Source organism: Tachypleus tridentatus, chromosome 12, assembly GCF_004210375.1.
Source record: "Tachypleus tridentatus isolate NWPU-2018 chromosome 12, ASM421037v1, whole genome shotgun sequence".
NCBI classification, from domain to species: Eukaryota; Metazoa; Arthropoda; class Merostomata; order Xiphosura; family Limulidae; genus Tachypleus; species Tachypleus tridentatus.
In genome coordinates, this window is record NC_134836.1 from 127,205,675 (window position 1) to 127,233,136 (window position 27,462).

At 32.3% G+C, this 27,462-nt stretch overlaps 1 protein-coding gene across 5 annotated transcripts; it reads right to left on the reverse strand.

The window, feature by feature from the left end:
• Positions 1 to 305: 305 nt before the first annotated feature.
• Positions 306 to 27,298, reverse strand: LOC143234647 (ras-related protein Ral-A-like). 5 transcript variants are annotated; one of them, XM_076472157.1, is made up of 6 exons: positions 27,035 to 27,236; positions 23,898 to 23,970; positions 11,427 to 11,568; positions 9,289 to 9,497; positions 6,322 to 6,496; positions 306 to 2,075 (listed from the first exon to the last, which is right to left on the reverse strand). In XM_076472157.1, exons 3-6 carry the CDS (start codon positions 11,529 to 11,531, stop codon positions 1,965 to 1,967), a joined length of 600 nt encoding a protein of 199 aa, XP_076328272.1. In that variant the 5' UTR covers positions 11,532 to 11,568; positions 23,898 to 23,970; positions 27,035 to 27,236; the 3' UTR covers positions 306 to 1,964. The 5 variants fall into 5 exon arrangements, with proteins under 5 accessions (XP_076328272.1, XP_076328271.1, XP_076328274.1 ...); XM_076472156.1 differs by lacking the exon at positions 23,898 to 23,970 and having other exon boundaries at positions 27,035 to 27,239; XM_076472159.1 differs by lacking the exons at positions 306 to 2,075; positions 6,322 to 6,496; positions 9,289 to 9,497; positions 11,427 to 11,568 and adding an exon at positions 11,575 to 22,125 and having other exon boundaries at positions 27,035 to 27,298.
• Between the last annotated feature and the right edge of the window lie 164 nt (positions 27,299 to 27,462).

The following is a 27,462-nucleotide window of genomic DNA, read 5'->3' on the forward strand; positions in this document are numbered from 1 at the left end:
TTGGAGCCCAACATGAGCTTGTTGAGAATACTGTGCTAAACACGTTTTTATCATAATGTGACTAAACATGTACAGGGATGACAAGAAACCCACTTGAAGTAAAAATGTATCAAGATGGCTGGCATGAGTGTTAAAATAAAGCAGAAAACAACGTCTCGACCTTCTTTTAATACCCATACCAGCCGTCTTTAGATACAAACATGTACATTGTTTACAGGGGACACCCCAAGCTTCAAACAAGTAGTAAGTATAATGCATGTTTTACTCTACCCCCTCTGTAAAATGAAGTGTTACATCCATTAAAGTTAAGCTTACAATCATTTTATTATAACCTGAGATAAAACATACACTCAATTATTTAGAACACAGAGTTCCAAAAAAAATACACATAAAAAAACTTGCTTTAAGTGACACAAGTTTCTCAAACAAAAATACATTTTTTCTGTTTGAAGTCACCAGTTACACCAAGTTAGAAGCTGGAAATTTGAACTTTAGAAAGTGTGGTAACAAACCAGTACTTTGTTTTTAAAAATAACCACAAATCACATGGTCCCTTGGAATATTACTTGAATTACAAACTAGTTATTTTCTCGGGTTTGTTTTCAACTAGAATCAGTAATATTTCAAAAGTAAAACTGCATGTCTTATGGATACACTGGAATGAATGAACAAAACAAACTACAGAGTAGATTACATCTTACAAAGTCTGATATAATACTTAGCACAAAATCATATGCAAACAGAGAAATCAAATACCCATAAGATTTAGTTAGGTAAGTTATAAAATAAATAATTCACAATTTTATGCTGGAAAATATATGAAATATTATACAGCAATAATTTGTAATAATCTCTTTTTTCCCGACCTATTATGATAAAACTGGTACCAATAATTTTCTTTGCTTCCATTCCATAGTATGACTACAATAGTTTACGATAACCATACAATCCTAATAACTAGAAATATGACAGTAATCAAAGCCTTTAAAAAAACATATCAACCACAAAGGCACTGGCACTTTGAAAAACACCATAAAGCATATGCTGTAATTAACACGGCACTGTCTGTTTTATAACTATGACCTCGTGCAGGTGGCTATAAACACTGGCACTATACGATACACAGTACCTAACCTATAACTGTACAACTGACTCAATTAAAAACTTATTCTAAAGTCACTGTTTGAGGTACAGTAATTAGATGGAAGTGGCCGATAAGAATAAAACTCCAATTCATCACTACTTCCATTTTAAGTAAGTTCTGTCTGGCTTGTTTGTGTTTTTTAAATCAAGGATAATGTTTTTAGTTACTTTTGAAACATTCTGCATCAGTGTTTTATGATCTTCATTATATGTCCTCAACACCTCTATCTACGCTAGTTCATAAAGTTCACGTATTCAACTATTCACGAGGATAAGTTTTTGAAGTTATAACAGTACACGCTTCAACACATGCAAGAACAGCTAACAGCCAATGTTCTCATCCATAAGAATTAAAGTTGAGTTGCCACACTGTCAGAATTACACTAATTCTGGTTTTCTTACATTAAACAAAACACTGAATCCTCTATACTAATACACCCAACAACCAAAAAGAATAAAACAACTTCTTATAAAGAATTGGGAAACTAACAACAAAGTTGTATACACTCTTAGAGCTAACCCTCAATCTTTGTTTAATAAAACATTTATGTACGTAAATACATCAAACAAACAAAATGAAACACATACTGCTATCTGACTACTAAGTACACAGAAAATGTTAACAAACATTATACATTTTTTTGCAATGAAATAAAACCCTTGAAGTAAACTCTGCTGCAACAGATTTGCATATCAACACATTTCTCATAAAATTCTTGTAAATTAAATATACATTTATACACTCAAGACTCCTGCATTACAAGTTAAACACTTGTAGTAAGCTGTAGCACAAATGAAGAGTGAAAACAGAGGACAGAGTTTTATAATATGGAACACTTCTTCTTTCGTCGACCTGGCTTCTTAGTACCGTTGTTCGTCTTGCTTTCAGCTAGTTTTCGTTTACTAATTTCCCTCATCAGATCAAAGAAAACCTAAAAACAAACAGAAAATTATAAACAATTATTTTACAAAGTTAAATTTTAAAGAAAATCTAAAAAAAACGTTTTGGATAAAAAGTCAATATTTACATTATCCAGAGAATTTATCAGAAAAATCTAGTTTGACGTTTCATCCAAGCATAAACATACTATCAAAGTCCTGTTACTATTGACCTCAGTAACAGAACACTGTTTGTGATATTAAATTTATTTAAAAACTAATTATCAGGAAATGTTCTACAGTCACCTAGTGTCTAAAAGTGTAACTTGACAAAGCATTCCACTCAAGTACAACTTTACATACATTTCTTTGGAAGGTTGTGTATCACAAAATTAAAAACAACAGAAATTACTGAACAGTTGAGACAGAACATCCTTGATGAACGTACAATATTTCCAGATTTTACTTTGACACCACTAGGTGGACCACAGTCTAATCACCATTTCAACAACATACAGATAAAATGTTGAGCAGTATCCCAACAATGTGTGATATTCATAAAATTGTTGTGGAAATGAGAGTAAAGCTTATAGAAATAATTAAAACAAGCAAAAACCTTCTGTTGTTTACTTCCTGTATTGTACAATAAGCCTACACTTTATTTAGAAAAATAAATGTTTTTTGTCACTGTTTTTCTGTCAGCAGTTTTACTGACAGGTCAGTAACTTGTGTTGTCATGTGTAACAAACCAGAAGGAAGTTACACCTTGAGAAATATTCTGTACCTTCTACATACTTAAATTATTTTATGCACATGTTCAGCCATGTGCATGGCTACAACAAGTTACTAAGACCAGAGTACAGTGTGTGTAAGAATGTGAAGACCTTGATACAAGAGGCACTCACACATAAAATAAGTTAACTGAACAAATGATCAACTATATGAAACAGACTCAGGCTGGGTGCAAAACCACCAGAACCAAGAATGTTGCCTGTCAACTATCTGATGTTGGACATCAACTTCCATCACTAAGAACAAATATGTTGTTTCTTTTGATAAGAAACGGAGACAACATAGATATCCATGTTGAACATATGGACTATTTATCTATGTATCATAATACTGAAATACATTATATGTTGAAAGACAACATAGATATCCATGCTGAACATATGGACTATTTATCTATGTATCATAATACTGAAATACATTATATGTTGATAGACAACATAGATATCCATGCTGAACATATGGACTATTTATCTATGTATCATAATACTGAAATACATTATATGTTGATAGACAACATAGATATCCATGTTGAACATATGGACTATTTATCTATGTATCATAATACTGAAATACATTATAAGTTGATAGACAACATAGATATCCATGTTGAACATATGGACTATTTATCTATGTATCATAATACTGAAATACATTATATGTTGATAGACAACATAGATATCCATGCTGAACATATGGACTATTTATCTATGTATCATAATACTGAAATACATTATATGTTGATAGACAACATAGATATCCATGCTGAACATATGGACTATTTATCTATGTATCATAATACTGAAATACATTATATGTTGATAGACAACATAGATATCCATGCTGAACATATGGACTATTTATCTATGTATCATAATACTGAAATACATTATATGTTGATAGACAACATAGATATCCATGCTGAACATATGGACTATTTATCTATGTATCATAATACTGAAATACATTATATGTTGATAGACAACATAGATATCCATGCTGAACATATGGACTATTTATCTATGTATCGTAATACTGAAATACATTATATGTTGATAGACAATATAGATATCCATGCTGAACATATGGACTATTTATCTATGTATCGTAATACTGAAATACATTATATGTTGATAGACAACATAGATATCCATGCTGAACATATGGACTATTTATCTATGTATCATAATACTGAAATACATTATATGTTGATAGACAACATAGATATCCATGCTGAACATATGGACTATTTATCTATGTATCATAATACTGAAATACATTATAAGTTGATAGACAACATAGATATCCATGCTGAACATATGGACTATTTATCTATGTATCATAATACTGAAATACATTATATGTTGATAGACAACATAGATATCCATGCTGAACATATGGACTATTTATCTATGTATCATAATACTGAAATACATTATAAGTTGATAGACAACATAGATATCCATGCTAAACATATGGACTTTTTTTCTATGTATCATAATACTGAAATACATTATAAGTTGATAGACAACAGATATCCATGCTGAACATATGGACTATTTATCTATGTATCATAATACTGAAATACATTATATGTTGATAGACAACATAGATATCCATGCTGAACATATGGACTATTTATCTATGTATCATAATACTGAAATACGTTATATGTTGATAGACAACATAGATATCCATGTTGAACATATGGACTATTTATCTATGTATCATAATACTGAAATACATTATATGTTGATAGACAACATAGATATCCATGTTGAACATATGGACTATTTATCTATGTATCATAATACTGAAATACATTATATGTTGATAGACAACATAGATATCCATGCTGAACATATGGACTATTTATCTATGTATCGTAATACTGAAATACATTATAAGTTGATAGACAACATAGATATCCATGCTGAACATATGGACTATTTATCTGTGTATCATAATACTGAAATACATTATAAGTTGATAGACAACATAGATATCCATGCTGAACATATGGACTATTTATCTATGTATCATAATACTGAAATACATTATAAGTTGATAGACAACATAGATATCCATGCTGAACATATGGACTATTTATCTATGTATCATAATACTGAAATACATTATAAGTTGATAGACAACAGATATCCATGCTGAACATATGGACTATTTATCTATGTATCATAATACTGAAATACATTATATGTTGATAGACAACATAGATATCCATGCTGAACATATGGACTATTTATCTATGTATCATAATACTGAAATACGTTATATGTTGATAGACAACATAGATATCCATGTTGAACATATGGACTATTTATCTATGTATCATAATACTGAAATACATTATATGTTGATAGACAACATAGATATCCATGTTGAACATATGGACTATTTATCTATGTATCATAATACTGAAATACATTATATGTTGATAGACAACATAGATATCCATGTTGAACATATGGACTATTTATCTATGTATCATAATACTGAAATACATTATAAGTTGATAATATATACCAAACATCTACCACATGGTACTAAAGTGGACCAAATACTTCATACAAATTAATGTATTCCATTAGATATCTGTAATTTTAAAAGTATATACATATTTTTACTTCTAAACTGAACATTCTATCATTTCTGTTCTCTGCCACAAATAGCTGATATCTTCCTTTGTAAAAAGCTAGCTAAAATACATACTGTGATGAATAAAACTGACTTTTCCAACACAGAGAACAGCACTTCATTCAACAATGCTGCCAACCCTAAAACTTCACAGTTTCAACAAATAATAGCAAATGTTTTTGTTTTAAATTTTCCCTGTCATGTTTTGTCAGCAATTCATTAAAATATTAGTAAGGCCTAATTTGACCTCTGTCAATATTTAAACCATGTTCATTACTCAGCAGAATTTTGTTACATTCTCGATCTGGAAAGGCATTTTATTCACTGTTTGAGACATTCAGCTTGACAAACATTTTCTATAATTACAAATGAAGGAATACAGTTAATAGTATTGAACTACCAATCTGAAATAAAATTTCATGGAATATTTTGTATTAATTATGTAGTAGTCCTAGCTACTACATAGACAACAGTTTGGACCGTGTTATTTTGAACTTAATTACAGGAAGTAAGAAAATATTAATGGTTATTAAAAATTGTCCACTTTATTCTAAGCAGCACCACGCTAGTACAGTGGTAAGTCTACGGATTTACAACACTAAAATCAGGGGTTCGATTCCCCTCAGTGGGCTCAGCAGATAGCTTCGATGTGGCTTTGCTATAAGAAAACACATTTCTAAGCATCTGTTCTTGTCAAACAAAACATTTATTTATATAGCTTGTGCTGTAAAATCATTCATACATTTTAAATGGTATCTTATCGTTAAATCTTTGAAAAATTAAATAGAAAAGCATAATTTCATCTTCATTTGTGTAGACTTATCATACAAAAGGTCCTATAAAATTGAGAATCACCTTGTCCACATTGGCCCTAGTTTTAGCTGACGTTTCCACGTACGGCACATTCCACTGCTGAGCTTTACTTTGAGCTTCGTCAACAGCTACTTGTCGTTTGTCTTCCAGGTCCGCCTTGTTCCCAACCAGTAAGAAAGGGATATTTTCATCACCTTTCACGCGCAGGATTTGCTCCCTGATAGAGGAGAAACCTTACATTACATGACTAGCAAATACTACAATGTTATAGACTCCAGTTACAAAGTCTAACTTTGTGTCAGTAATCTTACAAAATTAATAGAAAAGATACATACAGGGTGGCCCATAAATCCCTACCCATACATATATTGTGTCTAAACAACGTTACAATACTGATTATGAGTTGAAGGCAGCTGTTACCGTGGCATTTGGAACAATAACCCCTGCTATGTTGAGAAAAATGTCTCACAGAACATGGCGTCGCATAATATTATGCAGCGAGAATGAGGGACAGCACACAGATACACTGGATACATAAGATATATGGATGGGTAGGGACTTGTGGGCCACCCTGTACATGTAATATCAAATACATGCACATACTAAAGTTTTTTTATCTCTTAACTTGTTCTACTGAACAAATATAACACAGCAATACTGTTAATACAAATGCACACACACACCATGGTATTGGTTTTACTGTATCCTTAAAGAAACATGCACACCAGAGAGTCACTGAATTCTTTTAACTACATTTTCACATGTTGGACGACTCAGCCCTTCATGCCTGTCCCTGTACATACAAACACACACACTTGGGAAAACATAAACAACTTAAACTGACTCTTATTTTTGGAAAAATTAATTATTTCTCTTTTAAATTTTCATAGTGTTCAAATATTGTATCCTCTCTTCACATTGTTTAAAAAAATATCACAAAGAAAGCAGATGGCTTCATTCTGTCCTCTGTGAAACTCAATAAATGTTCATAAGGTCACCTCAACCTTTTTTTTTCAAGAGAAGTTAATTAAAGATCATAACCTATCCCCATAAGACAACCCCTTCCATCCCCTGAACTCATCATAACCTATCCCCATAAGACAACCCCCTCCATCCCCTGAACTCTTTCTGGTAGGTCAAGGTCTTAAATAAAGAAACCAAAACTGATCACAGCATTCAACAAGACCCAATTAGTGATTTATAGAGATAATAATCTCTCTTTACTTGTAATCAGTTTGTTTATAGACACATCCTAATCTTCTATTGGTTTTGCTACTAGCAACAGAGCATAGCTTTAATGACTTGGGTGACATGTCCAATGCTATGTCAAGATCCTTTTGTTTAATCACCCAACTGAACTGCTTCCTGTCTATAATGAATATGTTACCCACGTTATCTTGCACTTACAGTAATTAAAGCTCATTGGTCAGATAGTTGTTCAACTAACCAACTGATTAAAGTCATTTTGTATCCTCTGCACAGCTAGGAACCTCCAGTGTTCGTCATTATCCACAGACTTTTGCTAATTTGTTAGTTATACAACTACCATTTTTTTTTCATTCACTTATGTCTAATATCATTCAGCCAGCTGTTTCTCATTCACTTAAGTCTAATATCATTCAGCCAGCTGTTTCTCACAACCTTTTCTTAGGACTCCTATCTTCCTTTTTTTAACCTAATCCCTAGTTTTCATCTAAACCTCCAGATCTTCAATCTTAAACTTACATTTTCTCCCTCATGTCTTTAGTAATCAAATTATGTTATTCATGTCCTCTCCAAGGAACATACCTGTCTTGAATTGAAACCAAGTTTAGTTTTATAAACTTCCCAAGTCTGACCCACACTTTGTAATCATTACTCCAATGCACTAATAATAAATATCATCTCATGGGCTCAAAATTTTTTTTTTTTTTTAAATTAATCACTACAATTTCATTTCTTATTTAACATACATTTTCCTAGATATACTCAGAAGCAAAACCAAAGGCCTAAAATAATTATTGAACTTAAGTGTTTCACACAAATATGCATAACTTGTACAAAAGTAACCTGAAACTTTGCATTTCTTTTCAATTATACTTTACATGTTAGTGTTAACCAACACTTAACCCATTTAGTGTTTGTTTCTTAATACACTGACCAAGCTTATCTTTAGTTGAGCATCAGATTAAAATTTTAGATTATCATAAAAACGAGACATAATATTAATCAGTGATGAGTTCTGTAAGAATTTATTATTTCACAAATTCTTTTTCAAAGAGTTGTTACTGTTACATTATTTTTGATAGTTAAAAACTGTTACCTCATTTTGGTAAATCTCCAGCTAAACCTATTTAATTTTTGTGATATATATCTAATCAAATTATGAATTTTTAAATAGTTTAAAATGTGAACGTGAGAACGAAAGATGATCACAAACCTGAGATAGAAATAGAAAACTTAATTTTAATGGCTATCACTGGAAACATATTTTATAAGGATAACCAACAAATGTTTCTTTTCAGTCTAAGTGCTACAGAGTTTTAAACTCTTGTTGGACACTTGAATAACTTCTATTCAGTTTGTTGTGTAGAACTTGTTTAACGTAGAACACACCAATTAATTCTGACTTGTGAAACTGGCCTACTTTTAGTAAACTCTTAATTTGCTAAGAAACACACATGCACACATTCCAAAATAGTTGAAACTAAAACCTTTTGTTTCCTGATGTTTATTTGAGAATTCTGAAACATATCCCAAGTCACATTTAAATATTAAAAAAACAATGTATTATTCATATATGCTGTCAAGGTCCTTGATAGGATCTGGAAAAGTAACTCTTAAGAAAGAATATTTCTTAATAAAAACACATTTTTTGAAATGTTTACTCTGTATCTTGAGGATAATACATTTAAGACATTCAGGAAAAAGCTAGCAGTATTTATTCTTATCAGTGGGTTTTGAGATTACATCATAAAACCACAATCTAAATTATTGAATAGTCAGAACTAAAACTCAAACCACTCAAACCTAAATTCTGCTGTAGCTGAAAAACTTTCATGTTCGGTTATGGAGAACACACAAAGGAAGCCTTCTCCAGAACGAAAATAATTGTCTCGAATGGCGGCGTAATCTTCTTGACCTGCTGTGTCAAGAATATCAATCTGAACTTCTTCTCCGTCCAACATGACCTTCTTACGGTAAGAATCGGCTTTGGTGGGCTCATAATCTTCCACAAACTAATGATAAGGCATGAAATTTATAGAGTCCATTGTAAACATTTCTAAAACTACAGTTAAATTCAATTATAAACACAATGATACGATTAAAGAACAACAACAGCCTATTTACGCTCTTTTAAAAACAGCTTTACATACAACATCAACTCAAACTTTTTAACCTTTAAGATAACAGATACACCTGTGGAAGGTTACTGTGTCAGGCCTTGTGTACCATTAATGAAGATAATAAGTTAAACCTCAACAAATTGGTTTTACACGTGTTTTTTAATATTCAAACTGGGCATGTTATACAATCTAAATTCAGACATTTCAGGTTCATATTTAATCAAACGATGCATACATCTGAAACTCAAAAAAAAATTTTTTTATGAATAGTAGGTTTTGGCTGTTATTAGATCATGGTATATGTCATAAATGTAAGTAACAAAGAAAGGAAATACAAGAACTATCATAATACAAAAACATTATTTATCTACTTATTATGTGCAGTATGTAACTTACAACAATGCAAGGAACACTTGTTACTGGTGTTTGAAATATGAAATTAGATTCATACTTTTTAGGTTTCCAATATTACTATTATTACTTTAGATACAGCTAGGCAAGCAGCAAAATCACACAGAGGAATAGTTTACCAGAGACTCATCAAGTGGAGCTTGGAGTGGTTAGAAGTATTCCATGAACAGAAATTTAAGTGCATATAGCACTGATGGATTTTGTTTAAAGTACCCAAAGTATATATACAAGTGTAAAATGTTGAAAGGTGTGTCATTTAATTAAGTTTTTAACAACTTCCAAATAATTTGTTTTATTATATCCATATCTGAATCACAGAAATGTTTAAAAAATTTGTTCAAAAGTGGACTGTATTCAGAGAACAGTTACTTAAGACACTTGTTATATTCCCTGCTACATCTCAGATCTACTTTCATTTTATTACATTTTCTGAGAAGCCATAGCTTTGTAATGAAGTTACTTATTCCACTCAGGTCTGAAGAAAACTAACAAACCTGTCTGACTTGTTTACATTACTGACTGCTATTATATACGTATTAATGCTTTAAAATATATTCTCTCCGTGGAAATCCAAAAGATTATGATATGTAAAGTTTTTAATGCAAATTTCTAAAACAAGTTTTAAATAACTCAAACACTAAATATAAACTTTCAGTACTTGATATTTGCACAATTATTATGCTAATGTATACACTGTTAAAAGGATTTGTTAAAATGAGTTAAGACTAAATGCATAACCTGAGTTTAAACAAACTGCATTATACGAGCCAGTAACATTTTTCACGAAAATGATTTTAAAATACATTAGAAACAATATTCTTTAAACACGCTATGTAATATTCATTCACGATTATGAAAGTGTTTCATTATCTCATTATTATATTATATACACAAACAAACTACACTTTTAATGAAAAACAAATAAACAATTTTCTTCTAAAATTAAAAATTACTCATATTATGACTAGTTAACTCGAACAATTTAAGATACAAGTCGACAATAACTTCAATGGCCACACCTTACTGTTTCTATGGGAACTGTAGCATAGACGTCACACAAGTTGTTGTATCTCGATAAAAACACGCTTCATATTTAACATTCCCATAAATACAAAGAATTTGGCACCATAGCTGCAAGATTATTGTTTGAAATAAAGTTTTAATATAAACCTGACCATATGATTGCTTTACTAAGTCTCATAAATGTTATAATGAACATAACATTAACCCTACAGGATTTCATTAGGTGTTACCTGTTACGTTAATATTACTTGAATATTGATACCTGTACAAGTCGTATCTATGCATTATATACCCAAAAAGAAAAAAACTGTGCCCACGGTCACATAACACCGTCTAAGTAACGTGGTATTGTGTAATTAATAACATAGGAAGTAAAAATTACGTTACCTCGTCATACATAAACTGGAGTGTCAGGGCTGATTTTCCAACTCCACCACTTCCAACCATAATAACTTTGTGAAGTGCCGGTTGACTGTTCTTAGGTTTTGACATCGTGGGCTGTTCTATGCTCGACTTTTTTATCCTTACACTAGGGAAGCAACACGTTGTCATTGTTTAATCTGTCTTTTTTAAATCCAAATCAGAATTTTACTATTAAGTTAATTTGTTGGCACTGTAAATATTTAATTATAGATGTTGAACAAGAAATAAAATTCCGATATAATAATATACAGAGTTTTTTTTTACAGCACGGTGGTTTTATATAGGATGTAGAGTCCAAGTAATATTTAGAGACACGAAGAGAAATATCTCCGGATGTGAAAGGCGGTCAACATAACCTTCTACTGCGCCAAAGTCTCGAAGCTATGAGTCACAAAGAGTGCTCTTTAACCGCAGAAAACTGGTACTAACAGATGCGTGACGTTACACAGCAACGTCCGTTCTATCTGTAATCTGTGCTGCAGACTGTATAGCGCCCCCTTTTATTTTAATTAACAATCACTAACAAACATTATTTATTTAATTTTGTCGGATATTTAGAATTGTTTACTTTCTTTCTTCAATTCGTCTGACAGATTCTAACATTTTGTATAAATTTCGCCGATACAAATGAAAATTTCTATCAAACATTAAAGATGAATTTGCAGCGAATAATTTCGCCGAGCAGTCATAGATTATAGATGCTAAATTAACTATTTACTGCTTTACTTCTATTTAATTATTGGTTAATGCACCCTGCTCAGATTGATTACTGGGAAGACGATCTTTTAATCTATCTTCTGTTTGTCTGGCGTCTAAACGCGCGCTACTGACGTTCAGCGTGTTCCCCTCCCCGAAAACAGGCAACACATCACATTACCGTATTAATTACAACTACACCCACAACGTTAACTCGTTTTAAAGTTTGAATTTCAGACCCAATCCATATTCCTGGTTCACGCTGAATTATTAAATATGTGGTTTATTTTACTATTTTTATTATTACACCAATAATGTTATGTTCTACCAATAACTTAAAAGCTATATCAGCAGTTTGTACTTCTATTCTCACGAGGACGCTAGTTTCAAGTTTTTAAAACCAGGGGGCCTGAGATTCTTCTAGATCGGTCTTCAATAAGAATTATCACTTCGACATACCCGAAATAAACTACAGAGGGTAGAAAATAAGAACATTTTGGAACATACTCTGCGTAATAAATTATTATTAATGCCCTAACTATTGAAAATATTTCTTCACTTCTTTCTAGTGATTATCTAGCTACATTTTTTTTATGAAAGTACACAGGGGATTAATTTATTTCTTGAACGTATTTGTTCAACCTCAATATACTAAACTCCGTTAGTCCATGTATGATGAAATCATAAAACTATTCCTTAGTAATCAAACGTTATTAAAGAAAACAGAAGAGATACACCTGACAATAACAAAACTGAACATGTTTCACAAAATGAAGCCTTCTTAAGGTATATAAATACACAATTTATTTATTGAATCTACTTGTATATTTATAAATGTTTGCTCGTTTCTTGAATTTCGCGCAAAGCTACACGAGGGCAATCTGCACTAGCCGTCCCTAATTTAGTTTCTAAGACGAGAGGGAAGGCAGCTGATCACCACCAACTTTTGGACTACTCTTTTACCAACGAATAGTGGGATTGACCGTAACATTATAACGTCCACACGGCTGAAAGGGTGAGCATGTTTGGTGCGACGGGGATTCGAATATATAACATGTGGCGGACATTTTACAAAAATTAAACTTTTTATTAAACTACTTGTTTATTCTCTACATGTCTTTTTATAAATTATAATTATGGTTTATAAGACCACTGTTGTTGTTCTTGCGAAAAGCTACTCTGTACAGTATACGCTCTATACACCGCGGAGAACCGAACCCCGAATTGTAACACTGTAAATCCACAACTTGCCGCTAACTCACCGAGACGATTTAATACGACGAGGAAGGGAGGGTTACTTTAATATTATAATAAAAATTTGATAAATGAGCAAGATACTTCTCAGTTAAACTGTCAACTTACACACACAGCAATGATAGTTAAAGCCACTATACATACATATAACGTAATTCTATACCACAAATAATTTATACATACAATTTAGTTTGATCTAAATTGTAAATTACACATTAGTTAAAACATATTTTGACACACGATTCCTAATAGTTTACATTTGATGTACATTTACACTTTGTAATCGGCTGCACAAGTTTTGATGTGAACTTGTACCTTGACGTGAATGATAATGACAATAAAACTTGAAACGAATTCCACTCGACCTATGGATTCACAGATTACACCATGTTAGCAGAAGGCGTTATGTACCACAGTAATAGATACCTTTTAAGAAACTGGTAAGTAAGATGTGTGTTGCACGCCTAGCCGATTTGATTAGATCTGGTGTTACGCGAAAGGCTTCGTGGCCAGTGACGTATCGCACTGTGGCCGGAAAAAAAAAGAAAATATGTGAAAAATTACTAATGTTATTGTAGTATGACGTTACACAAACCATAGGTTAATATAACGTTCCTATATTGAATCACGTTTTTATTTTAAAGGCTTGGTTTTACAGTTTAAGTTAGGCCTTCTTTAAACTAGCATTTCATGTTTTACTTTCCACTGTGATGACTGTAAAACTCCAAACAAACACAAATCAAAACGTATTAGCTTGTTCGTAGTGTATGATCAGTTTTACAAAATTGTTTTATTATTAAATCAACAATTACCATGAGAGATTCTGCTTGTTCATTGTTGTTATTCGCACGAGGCTGTGTCGTGCCAACGACGGGTATTAAAACCTGGCTTTTAATGTTATAATACCTTGAGAGAAAACTGAACAGGTGGGTGGTGTTGAACGCGAGTGGAGATATTTTATTATACAAATTTAAACAATGACAAGTGTATGGGTGAAGTTTTATGATTACACCATTTTCATTCGTTGGATCAATTTTAATGACAGTGGGTTCAAACACAAATTTTGGAAGACCCCCGCTAGCAATGTGCAGGTCGTGGGCTACATCGTATCTCAACAATGTACCTAAACCTAAAACTCGTTGCGTTACTGTAACTTTCAGCCAATCACAATATAGGTTGTTACTTGTGGGATAAACATGTTCCACGTAACAACCAACAGCTTGAAATAACTTAGATTTAAGACATAACTGGTTAAAAGAGAAAAGAAAAAAAAACAACAGAAGAACGGCTTCAAGCGCACGTGACGAACGAGGACAAAAGTAGGCGTATAATCTAAAACAATACCGGAAAGCATACATATATATCACTTTATTTATACGACTGTGGTTAACCAATAAGCTAAGTCGTACGATAAACATACACACCAAGAATAGTAGTGATTCACTGGGTGCAGGGGTAGGTGGGTGGTTAACACAACTCAGGATAATTAATTATGAGAAATTTATTTTTCAAGTATTATGAATCACTCATCTGACAGATTTGTCACAATACTTATAGTATCTTGACGGATAACTGACGGAGTTAAATGTAAGTTGTTAACGAATCTACACCTCGGTGACATAACAACCAGGGATAACTAAATGTATTTACACGTCATATACTGTTCTAAACAAATTGACACATTATCGGGCAAGTCCGTTAGTTTAATATCGTTTGTGCAGTTATCTCTAACATGTTCTGGTGATTTAATCACGTAACAACCATTTATTTAATAATGGACACATGTCAGTCCTAACTGACAAACGCATACAATTCAAAGTATTTCATAAATTCTAACTTTAAGGCTTGTAACATGAGAATTTCTTGGAAAAATAGCTCACTCAAAAAAAGTACATAATATGTGGGTATCTTGTCACTTGCGGGGGATTGTAGACATGAGAAAAATCAGTTCTAGACTTACCGGACGACCCAAACTAGTTTTATTCTAATGATCAGAAACAGCTAAATTGTTACAATGTCTTAGGACTATCTGAGCTAGCCGAGCCTAACTTAGCAGTGTAAGACTAGAGGGAAAAGTTTATTAACACCACCCACCGCCAACTCTTGGGCTACTCTTTTACCAACGAATAGTGGGATTGAAAAAGACTGAAAGAGTGAGCATGTTTTGTAGGATGGGTATTCGAACCCCGACGATCCAATTACAAGGAGTGAGCTAACCACCAGGATGTGCCGGGACCCACACCTCACTGAAGATTCTATATGTAAGGATGGTTTCCTTCAATTTTACTTGGAGGATCACTTGACAAACAGATCATACACTGTTCCCCAAATAAGAAGCAAAATTTTCATTACGAGCATGTTCAAGACAACTTAAGTCTTTCCTTTTTTAATTACTTTATTATTTTAAGTAGTTAAGTTTCTAACACATTTGGGAATGATTTTAAAATACGATATTATAAATGAGATTATTCATCAAATGTTAACTGATTTTGAGCAACTATAGTGTCACTCCGTATGGAGGGAAAAAGTCCCAGACTCTGGAGATATGGTAATCCCAAAAAGTCCCAGACTCTGGAGATATGGTAATCCCAAAAAGTCCCAGACTCTGGAGATATGGTAATCCCAAAAAGTCCCAGACTCTGGAGATATGGTAATCCCAAAAAGTCCCAGACTCTGGAGATATGGTAATCCCAAAAAGTCCCAGACTCTGGAGATATGGTAATCCCAAAAAGTCCCAGACTCTGGAGATATGGTAATCCCAAAAAGTCCCAGACTCTGGAGATATGGTAATCCCAAAAAGTCCCAGACTCTGGAGATATGGTAATCCCAAAAAGTCCCAGACTCTGGAGATATGGTAATCCCAAAAAGTCCCAGACTCTGGAGATATGGTAATCCCAAAAAGTCCCAGACTCTGGAGATATGGTAATCCCAAAAAGTCCCAGACTCTGGAGATATGGTAATCCCAATCAGTTGTCATTCTTGTCGGCCGGATACACAACTTCTCTTTCACCATAATTACTGAAGATTGAGAATAATGTCCTGTGACCAATAGTTTATGTGATGAGCTCATAGGTGGCGCTTCTGTTTAGAAAGGAGAATATTTATTATTTCTCAAAAATTTTCAAACGTATACACCAATGCCGCACATTAGTATAATAACAAATGAACTCCGAAATGCAGCAACTGTTACTGTGAGCTATTCACACAATGTTCTATTTGTGTTTCTGAACTTTCCCGTGGAAGTTGTCACAGAAGAATCATTTAGGCTTGTACTAATGCTCTCGAAGTTACGCCGAGCAGGTGTTTAACAATTTGAAGAGGTTATGTCCCCCCCTAGACTATTTATGACATGACCAAGTGACACGGACGACAAACACTTTGAAAGGGTTCCTTTTCGTAGTCCTAATGTCTCTCATCTGGTTCGGAGCTCTTAACAACAAGAGAATGCTGTCCTTTTTTAAATTTGGAATCCCGCTACATCAGTATAGTTACAAAACTGAGATGTATATATTCACAGTATTCAGTATCGTGTCCACTGTCGTTACTTCGGTTGAATAAAGCCAGAAACTTGTGTTTAAATCCTGACATTTAATGAGTTCAATCCTAGTCAGAGTGACCAACTATTATTACATGAAGATGGTAAGCGTACCTGGAAACTAACTAGTGTACGAGATTGAAAATTTCAAAGGAAAAGAACCCATAAAGCACGCGCACACAAAAGTAATTTTCACACGCAGAACTTGTTTTCCCTAAGCCTAAATATCCACGTTGCTTTTGACGAACGAATTTCAATTTTAAGGATCTGTGAAGGTTTTTTTCCAAAAAAATACCTTCCACATTTACAATTTCACCAGGTATATTTATAAAAAGAAAAAGAATGCATATATTTAAATTTATGTTATTACAAAATCGAAATGTGTCATCACTAAAACACCTACATATCGCGTGTGATAGAATATTTCACAATAGTTTTAGTGTCTGACTCATTACGAGAAACAAAGATGGTAGAAACATACCCCACTGTTGTTTCTGAGGTCATCCTTTTCCATTGCTGGGGTATTTCATTTTTATTTTTCTCGTGTTTATCGAGTTTCGCGTAAAGCTATTCGTAAACTATCTGTACTAACCGTCTCTAATTTTGGATAGGCAGATTCAAACTTTTAATCAAAGCTAAAGAAGAACTGTATGCGCATAGTCACCTATAATTGGGAACCGGTGGACTAGAAGGAAGGAACTTTTTCAACAGAACACATCGGCAACTATTGCGGTACTCATGTCTTATCGAGTAGTGAGAATTGATCGTCACCCTTATAACGCATCCATGGCTCCAAAGTACAAAGTTTTATGCGACAACGGGTCACGAACCATGAACCATCGAATTCTCTAAACATTACAACATGCCCTGCACCACCTACAGCTTAATTCACCTCTGTAATATGTTTTAAGATAGTATTTTAATTACGATAAAAAATAATCTCAAAACTACGTTTCTCGGTTTTACTTTTAAAAATTATTTTAGTAATATGGAATCTCAAGGTTTTATTACTTATATAAAATTAAGTTATTCGTGTGAAAAAAGACAAACAACATCATATGTAGAATCTATTGGATTGTAGTAAACATACATACTTAAAATATGAATACAGAAAGGTACATATATACAACTGTTGTATTTTCTGAGTCATCTCAGCTAAAATGAAATTTTCTTTACAATAACAACGGTGTATTTTATTTATTTTTATTACTTCCAATCCCCTTTTTATTACTCAAATATTTTTTCTGGACTACGAGAACACAAATTACTAGAAAAGTGTTATCTTTACAACTTCTAACTGTTCTCCACGTTAGGAAATACTGGTCAAAAAACAAACGAACGGTTAACGAATTTGATTGTAATTTTGTTCGTCCGAGAACTCTTTTCAGAGTTTTGAAGTTAGCTAGCAGACTCGGGCTTGTTGTGGGATGTGTTCTTATCTTAATAAAAGAGTCAAAATGCATCAAGTTAGCTAGCAGACTCGGGCTTGTTGTGGGATGTGTTCTTATCTTAATAAAAGACGTCAAAATGCATCAAGTTAGCTAGCAGACTCGGGCTTGTTGTGGGATGTGTTCTTATCTCAATAAAAGACGTCAAAATGCATCAAGTTAGCTAGCAGACTCGGGCTTGTTGTGGGATCAAGTTAGCTAGCAGACTCGAGCTTGTTGTGGGATCAAGTTAGCTAGCAGACTCGGGCTTGTTGTGGGATGTGTTCTTATCTTAATAAAAGACGTCAAAATGCATCAAGTTAGCTAGCAGACTCGGGCTTGTTGTGGGATCAAGTTAGCTAGCAGACTCGGGCTTGTTGTGGGATGTGTTCTTATCTTAATAAAAGAGTCAAAATGCATCAAAATCACCCAGGAATAATAGATTTCTAGATATGGAGTTTTACGGTCGATGAACCCTAATTTATCATTGTACGTCTTAAGGCCTCCCAAATGACCTTCAGGTGCTATCTTTTAAAATTTGTTCATACCCCACAGCCCTTGGTTCACGTGCTCAGGTGTCAAGCCCGGGTATTCCAATGTTGTTGTTTTTTATTTTTTTCGGGTTTAGATTCCCTTTGGGATAGTTGAGGATAATCTTGTCGGTATAACTGGAGTCTCTAATATTGTGAAGAGGCCTTCAAACCCCAAGGATATCAGCCATCCCATAATAGGGTCTTATTCCCATAGTGCATAGCTAAACGAGGGCTATCTGCACTAGCCATCCCTAATTTAGCAGTGTAAAACAAGAGGGAAGACAGCTAGTCATCACCACCTACCACCTACTCTTGGGCTACTCTTTTACCAACCAATAGTGGGATTGACCATGACTTACAAAGACCCCACGGTTGAAAAGGCGAGCACGTTCGGTGAGGGGGGATTCGAACCTGCGACTTATATATTGTGATTATTATTCTTACTTAAACTACAAACACGTGTACAGTTATTACTGTAATTAGGTTCCTCACAATACGGTGACATATGTAAAGCCATAGATAAAATTATATACATAAACATTTGTCGACACTTAGCCAACAATTTCTACGTAACAACTCTAACTCAAAAATTATTATTGACCAATAGTCACAATACACTAAAACAATATTTATCTAATACGTAGTCCAACTCAAAAGCTTTAATATAAAGAGTGAGAAACCTACCCAAGATAAAGTTCACCGGAATATGTTAGATAACTCAGTTAATGTGTTCACAACATCAAACCTTAGCCGTTAATAAAACGGCTTTGTTATGTAATAATTGTTAAGCATACACTTAACGTCATCACAGACGAAACTGTTTCAAAAGCCTACTGACATCATGCAAAGTATAAAATGATGTAGAAATATCTGATCTCAGGCTAAAGTTTCACATTATTTAATTGTTCAATTTATTATGCCTTATTGGTTATTTAAATTAAATTTTTCTTTTCGGGTTTCAGAAACAAGGGACTGAAAAAAAAATACTACAACATCCATTTGTTGGTCTGTTTCCCGATTCACTATGGCTAGTTCCATCAGGAGGGCAGATGGAACAACAAAATTCAATTGGGAAAGAAACAGAGTTTGCTAAATGTGAACAACCACAAGAAGATATCGATAAAACGCAGAAATGAACCGCGAAAAATACGAACTCCAGTTCACTTCCAAACGCATTCGGTACCTTTGTACACAGGGTAAGTATGAACATGTACGTATGCACAAACAATATCGGAAGCATAGTATCGTATAATCCTTTGATCAACTACAAACAAACAAGTACTTCATTGTCAAAAGATTCCAAGAAACTCACGAGCTCATAAATAGAGGTATATGAACTTTCCTTTGTAACCCACCACAGAACTAGACTTATCTTTTCTTACACACACTTTTAAAATACACGGATATTCAATTCGTGATGACGAGAAACACACTTGACGTACAAATATATCTCATGACTGCCAGTATGGATATTAACACTTGTTGATAAGCAGAGAACGTTTCAACCTTCTGAGGTCATCTTAAGGTTAACAGTGAAAGTGTGACTTCCAGTAAACACTTAACCTAATAAATCTTATTACCTCTACACGATTACAAAAAATGTGAATATTTACGTGTCACCAAGCAACAAGTTAAACGAAGTTTTTAATTACATATTTGGAGCGTGATTGTGTTTTGTTTTCAAACCATTTAGAAAAGTTATTACATTTGTAGTCGGTAGTGAAATACAAGTTAATAAATGAAAAACTTCACCTTAGAAATACAGAAGCAAAACTCAGACATGAAAACCAACAATTTGTATTGTAACTAAAGAACAAGTCACATCTGTGTAGCTGAGTGTACGTTTAACATAATTATCACCAGATGGTGAAGAACAAGTCACATCTGTGTAGCTGAGTGTACATTTAACATAATTATCACCAGATGGTGAAGAACAAGTCACATCTGTGTAGCTGAGTGTACGTTTAACATAATTATCATCAGATGGTGAAGAACAAGTCACATCTGTGTAGCTGAGTGTACGTTTAACATAATTATCACCAGATGGTTCTCAGATTAAATATGCCACTACATAAAACAGATCCCTTCACTAATGTTTATAAATAAATATTTATGTCTACATAAACATTTAGTTTTAAAAGTACTTGCATGGAAACATTTGAAAGACTTTGGGGGGGGGCATATGCCAATTTTTGGCAAAATGCCTTACTCTGTATTACTGTCCGAGTACAGTAAATAAGCTAACAGAAACCTACTGTGTAAGCTACACAGATCTACTATAAAGTACTTTAACTTAATTGTCAGATTCAATATGATTATCCTAACCAAGATAACATTTACCACAAACACCATCCATTTTAGTTCTTTTAATGAAAATAACTATGTTTTACATGTAAAAAAACACACCTTATATTATATGCTTTAAAATACATGTTTTGATATAACACATGAAATGTGGTTAAACAACAGAACATATACACTGTTTAATTGACAATGTAACTAATTCTGTTACACACACAAAATGTAATATTTAATATACACTGTTTAATTGACAATGTAACTAATTCTATTACACACACAAAATGTAATATTTAATATACACTGTTTAATTGACAATGTAACTAATTCTATTACACACACAAAATGTAATATTTAATATACACTGTTTAATTGACAACGTAACTAATTCTATTACACAAACAAAATGTAATATTTAATATACACTGTTTAATTGACAATGTAACTAATTCTATTACACACAAAATGTAATATTTAATACATCATAATGGACAATATTAGCTTTTCTTCCATCACGATACTTTAGTTTTCACCACAGAAAAGAGAAACAATATTATTATTATTATTGGAAGGAAGAACAAGCAAATATATACAAGTTTCAAGGAAAACAAGAAATACAGACCTTAACTTCTCATTTAAACTGCTTTAATAAAACTTATCCAATAACACAATTCATATCATGGATGAGAATAACTTAATACTGTGAGTGGCTTATTATGGCTGAATAACCAATGCTATATTTGAAAACATTTTCTCATCTAAGTTCTGAAAGATATTTGGTGAAGTTTCAACTATATAGTTGTTTCAAAAGTTCAACCACTTCATGATGATTGACATGTTGAGATTTAATGTTCTGTATTAACCACTTCAAAGTATCAATACACGTCTCAGATACTTCGCTGGATACTGTTACTCTGAAACTATAAGCTTCCTGTTAAAAATCGTTACCTGCTGATCAAAACACCTGCACAAGGTCTTTGGAATGTTGTAATTTAAAACCATGTAAAATTTATATTTACAACAACTTTACAGAACACACTGCATATCATATATGCACTACAGTACCTCATAGCTGGAATATCAGAACCATAACTGAATTTTCACTTACTGCTACCATGTCCAAATTTGTCCATTACTTTTCAAATGGGTCAAGTGGATCTTATTACTACATAAAATTCACAACTAAACATCAAGTCCTAAAAAAGAGAAACTTTATACCAAACATGATGGCATTAGCTAACAAGGCTTGGAGATAATGTATTAGTTCCATATTTCAATCCAGTCATACACATTAATATAATTATAGATCTATTCACAGTTTGCTACACTCAGGATGATACAGTCACTCAGGGTTTGCTTCAAAGACAATTTTCTATACTTTTCCAACCATAACATACAAATTTCTTGTATTTATACATTTTCAACACTCAGAAAGAATTAGTCACTAAAGATTTACCAAAAAAAAACAATCAAAACACAAAGAAATAGACAAACAAACCAATCTTAACACCAGATATAACACCACAAAAATTAAAGGGAATACATTTTTTAAGAAGTTATGAGATGAGGGAAGCAAAGTAATATTGGGGTAAAAAAAATGAAGACAGTTTTGAAACCCATCAAATAAGAAATATCTTAGTGTTCTGATATGGAACTTTACTGTCAGGTTTTACAATTAAACAATTGTGAAATAAAGAGCCTAATAGCAGAGCTTGGAAACAATTAAAAATACATAAATCTGCAAAATATGATAAACAAAAGGGAACAATAACATTTGTTAACAAATACATCTTGAGTTAAAAACATCATTTTTTGGCACAGTGAAAGTTAAAGTATTATTAGTAAAACCTGACTAGTTTCAGTGACACCATCACAAGACACTAGCCCTGATGATGATAATGGTGTCACTAAAACATGTCAGCTCAAAGTAATTGTATTTTATCTTTCATTGTGCAAAACATCGGGTCTTCTTTATTCTTTAATATATAAGCATAATGTGCCTCAAAAGAAAGGGATCTAACAAATTAATATCAATAACAAACATACTAATAATTTATACACTTTCTATGAAATAAATAGGAGACAAACACAGAGCGACAGACAAGACACAATCGCCACAAGTAACAAAATACAAATACCCTTGTGTAATGTGAACTTTTACTCAAAATTCTTGGGTTCAAGAATAAACAGTACAGTATAGAAGGAAAAATTATTTCTCAGGTGAAACTTTCAGTCCAAATGTTGCCTCAATATATCTTTTACTTCAATGTAATCACTTATCTCCATTAGATCACCAAAAGTAAAAAAAACAAAACAATAAAAAAGAACCATGATAAAGAATAAACAAAAGCTTGAACTCTAACATTTATCTTTTAGGCTTCACGTCATACGTGTATAACAAGTTAGTTCTCTTAACTGTAAAATACACCTGTATTTATTATTTAAAGCATTTTTTGTCGAGTTGTAAAATGATTTTACTTTCCTACACTACAATACCTTCATAGTAACGTCAGTTGTAGTAACTCTCCCATGTTTTACATAAAGGCTATTTAAAAATGTATACACAAATTACAGGTGATCACAACTTCAGCTTTTGTTTGTTCATTAAATAATATGGTTAATTAGATGTCAATGGTACTCGTACACGTGTACTTACAATTACTAATTTATACAACAATACACTAATCATTACCCATTGGCCAATCAGCTGTTAGAAATTTCCACATCCTGTACATGGGAACACCAACTTCTCTAAGTATATGAGGCTAAAAATATATACTATGCACTATATGCAGATATTATACTGTTGAAAAAAAAAAAAAATTAGGGGGAGGGGATTACACAGTTAAAAGCAATGAAAGAAAATTTATAAAAAACAATATTTTGGAATTTGTAAGGAAATAAGAAATGTTTACAACATTGTTAAAGATGTCAAAGCATTAATAAATATAACAAATCAGAAAGCAACACTAATGAGAAATTATGGGAAGGAATACACAACATTAAAAAACACTTACTATACAGTAAAATCACAGGAAAAATTACCAAAAATAATCAGCTACTAACTTTATAGAAAATTCGTGATGGCAAGTGAAATATCAACTTACAAATATGAATAGGAAGACATTTTGTATCTCATGTCAGAATATTTATAGAAAAAAATAAATAAGAAAAACAGTGTTAAAAAATCAAATACTTAATAAACACTGTAATAGTATATATAATATATAATAGTATATAGTATACAGGGTGGTCCGTAAGTCCCTACCCATCCATATGTTATTACAAACAACTTTATAATACCAATGATGAGGAAAATGTCTCGCAGAATGTGGCGTTGCATAATACTATACAGCGAGAGTGAGGGATAGCACACAGATACACTGGATACATAAGATATTAGGATGGGTAGAGACATACGGGCCACCCTGTATATAATACTGTATAGTATATATAATAGTATGTATAATAGCATATTGTAATAACCACATGCACATCACTACCATAGTTGTTGGTTTGAATTAAGCACAAAGCTACACAATGGGCTATCTGTGCTCTGCCTACCACGGTATTGAAACCTGGTTTTAGCATTGTAAGTCGGCAGGCATACTGCTGAGCCATTGGGGCCATCACTATCAATTGAAACCGAAAGTAACCAAAACTCATCTCAATAATACAATATGATTACAATACTAGATTTGTACAGTTAATAAAAGAAAATGTTCAAATTTTTATTAATCCAGAAATACAAACTGGAATAAATACCTTAATTTTCAATCACCAAGACCAATGATTTGTGTGATTTTGTTGTATACACCAATATCCCAAATTTGTCATTTTTCTAATTCATATAACATATATTGTTACTTTTTTCCTATTAACTTGATGTCTTTGACCTCGAATATCACTAGACCATTTCACATGAACCTAATACATGGCAGTTTCAGCTAACTTCATTTCTCATACTGATTATGGTAACAAAGATGTAAATATACTCTTCCTGGCAACCCAACTGGCACAAAAGAAGTTATGTGATCTAAAGTGATTTTTTTTCATGATATTTATGAAATATTTAATACTCTTTAGTTAGGACTAAAACATACAACAAAGAAGTTTAACCAAACAAAAGATAAATTAAGATTGTAATGTTTGTATCATGTTATGTTTAGTGCAAAGTTAAACAATGAGTTATCTGTGCTCTGCCCACTGAAGGTATCAGAATCCAATTTTTAGAATAATAAACCCTCAGACTTACTACTGAACCACCAGGGTGCAAGGGTTGACTGATATTAAGTTTCATTAAGATTACAGATCATTTATTTTTCCTCATTGATTTTTAATTGTAAAAAGTCACTTTTATGTCACTTAATTCTGTTTTGATTAGACCTGATGCTCAAACAAGAACAGCAAAACTGTCTACCATTACAAATATTTGTATTATCATTGTATATTGTGTAAAATTAACAAAAACTTGAGTTGTTTGCAAAAAAATTAACTGAAACAAAACAGAACTGAGTGGTACAAAAAACGGACAAACATTAAATACAGGCTTTTAGATCATGGCTGTGATACATTCTGAAATATATCAAGTTATTTTTGTTGCTGGTCTTCAGCTCTATCAGTCCATAGCTACACAACAAATTACCTGCACATCATTCTTAAAGGGAGAAAATGAACCAAAAAATGTTAGCCCTGTAATCCATAAATTTACTGGTAATCTGCTGGGGTAGTTTTTCTGTTATTGTTAATAACTTGCATGTAAAATAACACAGATTTGTTGTGACCTCCAGCTTATTTCACTATATATATATATATATATTATTTTTTTCATTTACTCAGACCTGAACTGGTTGTTACATTTAATGCATATTAGAGATTTTAATATACTTTTGTTCTAGTTACAGTTTTTGTCTGTTTAACGCTGTGTTCAAGCAATGAACAATTTATATTTATCAGTCGATCTCACAAGATTGAACATGTTACTTTTTCAAGCTGTAAAACAAAGATTCATCTTTAAATTATTTTAATTTCTATAATTGTCCCATTCAGGCAACAAAAATTGAATATTATGAAATCGTCTGTAGCTTCCTATTACGACAGTTAATATCATTTCAACAGAACAGACGAGATAAAGTTCTATACTAATATATTACTTCAGTCACGCTGTTGCTGTCACAATAACACTATCTGATTATTTACTAAACACAACTAAAACTACAAAAAGCTGCAAGAAATATTAGTAATACATGTTATAATAATACTAACAGTAACAAGCACACAGTTTTTTATTCTCACTCTAAATTATATTACTAAATGTTTATATATTAATTATATTAAACGTTGATGTATTATTCTAAAAATTTACAGGTCCGAGTGCAACTCCTAATATCACAACTAAGTAGCAGTACCGTTACCAGTTTGTAACAGAACCAGATTTTAGCGTAATAGTATGGTGATAAGCCAACTGCCAGTACTAGCACCAAAAATAACTTTTCAAAACTGTAGATTGTAACTTTTAAATTTTCGCTAATTAAGTTATACGTTGATCAGCTTATTGCTATAAATATGGTTGCACAACTTAATATTTCATATTTTATTAGTCCCTGAATAAGGATAATAAATCTAATCTTAAAATGTTAAACTAAATATTAGTAAAATTAAAAACACGAATCTCACACTGGCCATTTATAGTAGCATATTTAAATATTTTATTAATAATAATTAATATCTTTGAATTATGTTATGCCATTAGTTTTCATATTTTACTTTCAGTTTCTGTTTTCACTGCATATCAAGTAATAATTTAGGAAATATTCTGTTCTTACTTACCTGGTATTTTCCTTACGTGATATTAAACTTTTGGTAAGAACTTGAATACAGTCTAAATATAAATTGGTTACTCTTTCGTGTAATAAACTGACTAATAACTAACTGTCAATAACATCCACTTTATATCAACTACGCTTAAACAACTGTCCTGCATATTGTGAATGTGACCACCGCCTCATTCCAAACACCAAACACGCGAAGGTTGACGGGAAAAAGAAATAGTTTCTCCATTCCTCGTTAGAGACCAATGTACAAAAAACTTTAGAGTCATTTACTATTGATGTCAGATCGCATTCAGCAATTGGCAGCCTATTTATTCAGTTTTCTCAATTATTTATGTACATAGTTTTCTTCAACTGATTTATCTTACTATTTATTTATTAGAATACCAATTTTTAATTTTTTTTAAATATTAGAATTACTTATTT